At 45.8% G+C, this 2325-nt stretch overlaps 1 protein-coding gene across 1 annotated transcript in view; it reads left to right on the forward strand.

Moving 5' to 3' along the window:
• The window catches only part of LOC104992505 (FERM and PDZ domain-containing protein 4-like), a gene marked incomplete at both ends in the record, with an annotated part of 14673 nt that overhangs the window by 5135 nt on the left and 7213 nt on the right, over positions 1 to 2325 (forward strand). The window contains one exon of the mRNA XM_010845418.1: positions 1961 to 2097. Within this exon, the coding sequence (XP_010843720.1) occupies positions 1961 to 2097 (137 nt within the window). The remainder of the gene's footprint in view (positions 1 to 1960; positions 2098 to 2325) is intronic.

Below are 2325 nucleotides of genomic sequence, written 5' to 3' on the forward strand. Positions count from 1 at the left end.
AACCATCAGTTCACTTCAGTCACTCAGTCGTGTCTGACTCTTTGCGACCCCATGGATGGACTACAGAATGCCAGGCCTCCCTGTCCATCACCAACTCCTGGAGTTTACTCAAACTCATGTCCATTGAATGGGTGATGCCATCCAACCATCTCATCCTCTGTCGTCCCCTTTTCCTCCTGCCTTCAATCTTTCCCAGCATCAGGGTCTTTTCCAACTAGTTGGTTCTTCCCATCAGGTGGCTAAAGTATTGAAGTTTCAGCTTCAGCATCAGTCCTTCTGATAAATATTCAGGACTGATTTCCTTTAGGAATGACAAGTTGGACTCTGAAGAGTCTTCTCCAACACCACAGTTCAAAAGCATCAATTCTTTGACACTCAGCTTTCTTTATAGTCCAGCTCTCACATACATACATTTGTGAAATGTATTGGAAAACCATAGCTTTGACTAGACGGACCTTTGCGAGGGTACATGTTCCCATTCAGTCAAATCAATGCATGAAGTAGTCATAAATGTACTTATCTCAGAAAGGAGCCAAGCAAATCCTGATACAGTTTTCTGTTTGAAATCATTTGGGAGGCAAGGCAAAGGATAAAAGAAGGGAGAAAGAGGCTGTATTTTCTAGCCCAAGAGTTTAGTTTCCCATAACAAAGATAAGTAAACACACATGCATAATATGCTTATTCGGGACCATGTTTCTCATCACCATTCGGTTCAGTGTTTGATCCATGAGAAAGTGAGAATGGCACCCTAAAACCATGTGGTCCTGGAGGGCTTGGCATGTTACAGCACTGTCTCAGCACCTCTTCAATCTGATGCTTACCCCAAACCCTGTGAGGTAGGCATTGCCCGTTTACATGTGAACAAAGTAAAGCCAAGCGACTCCCTCAAAGTCACAGTGAGGGCACTCCCCACTGGAACGGACTGGCAATTTCAAGAGCCACCCTTCACTGAATGTACCAAGGCACTGTGACAAAGCGTGCATCTCACATCCTCACCCCCCTCCCTACTCTGGCCACGTTGTTAGTATGAATTCCCATTGTACAGATGAGTAAACTGAGGCTGCAAGAGCAAAGTTAACTGCTTGAAGGTTATACACAGAGGTAGCCATTAGTGAAGCCAGGACTCCCGAGCAGGTGTAGGTCCAGAGCTGCTACTCTCCATCGCCTTCTAATTCTGCCTCCCTGAAGCCTCTCTGGATGCTAGGAAGAGGGTGATGTTGATGATGACAGCTCTTAACATGTATGAGAGCTTCCAGTTTACCAGATGGAGTTCTAAGGGCTTTACCTTGTTAACTCATTTAATCCTCGTCACAACTCAGTGAATGGGGAGTATTATCCCCAACTCACAGAAGAGGAAACTGAGGTACAGAACAATTAAGGGGCTTGCCCAAGGTCACACACTGAAAGTGGAGAAAGAGGATTGGAACCGAGGATTCCAATCCCGGTAGCCTAGCTCCACAAGCCACGTCATGCTACCAGGGTTTCACGTTTTCAGTCGTGACACCTGTGTTTGGGAATTCCATTCCTAAATTCCTCGTTATTTTTACAAAAAAGCTAAATATTTAATTAGCAGCTCGCTTGTGATGAATGTTCAATGTTTGTGTGGTCTGTGTGCGTATACTTAAATACTGACTCAATTCCAAGCAGCTTCCCTGGTGGCTCAGATGGTAAAGAATCTGCCTGCAATTCAGGAGACCCAGGTTCAATCCCTGGGTCAGAAAGATCCCCTGGAGAAGGGAATGGCAACCCACTCCAGTATTGTTGCCTGGAGAATTCCATGGACAGAGGAGCCTGAGGGACTACAGTCCGTGGGGTCGCAAAGAGTCGGACACAACTGAGCGACTCACTTCACTTCACTTTCACGTGGAAGTGAAGGTGGGACACAGAAGAAACGCGTGTCACTCTAGGGCGACATGATGCATCCTTTGACAAGCTGCGCCCTCTGCTGGTGTCTTTTCAGAGTTGTAACGATGTCGTTCAGGAGAGGTTTGGGCCGGAGCTGAAATATGACATAGCCCTGAGGCTGGCAGCGCTGCAAATGTACATCGCAACCGTGACCACCAAGCAAACGCAGAAAATCTCTCTCAAGTACATCGAGTAAGTGCTGACTCTCCGAACCATTTTGAAGACAAAGATGCTGTCTCCTTAATGCCCAAGGCTATTTTTGATGTGTATGTGTATTTCCAAAATTGATCTTGTTTGTGGCAGAGCATCTGTTAACCAGAGGCAAAATATATGAATGTTCTGTTCGTTTTCGGTGGAAGAGACCATTTCTTCTGTAATCCACCTTCAGACAACTATGGTTAAACTGAAGGTCACATTGCA

Source organism: Bison bison, unplaced genomic scaffold (assembly GCF_000754665.1).
Source record: "Bison bison bison isolate TAMUID 2011002044 unplaced genomic scaffold, Bison_UMD1.0 scf7180017848517, whole genome shotgun sequence".
NCBI lineage: Eukaryota > Metazoa > Chordata > Mammalia > Artiodactyla > Bovidae > Bison > Bison bison.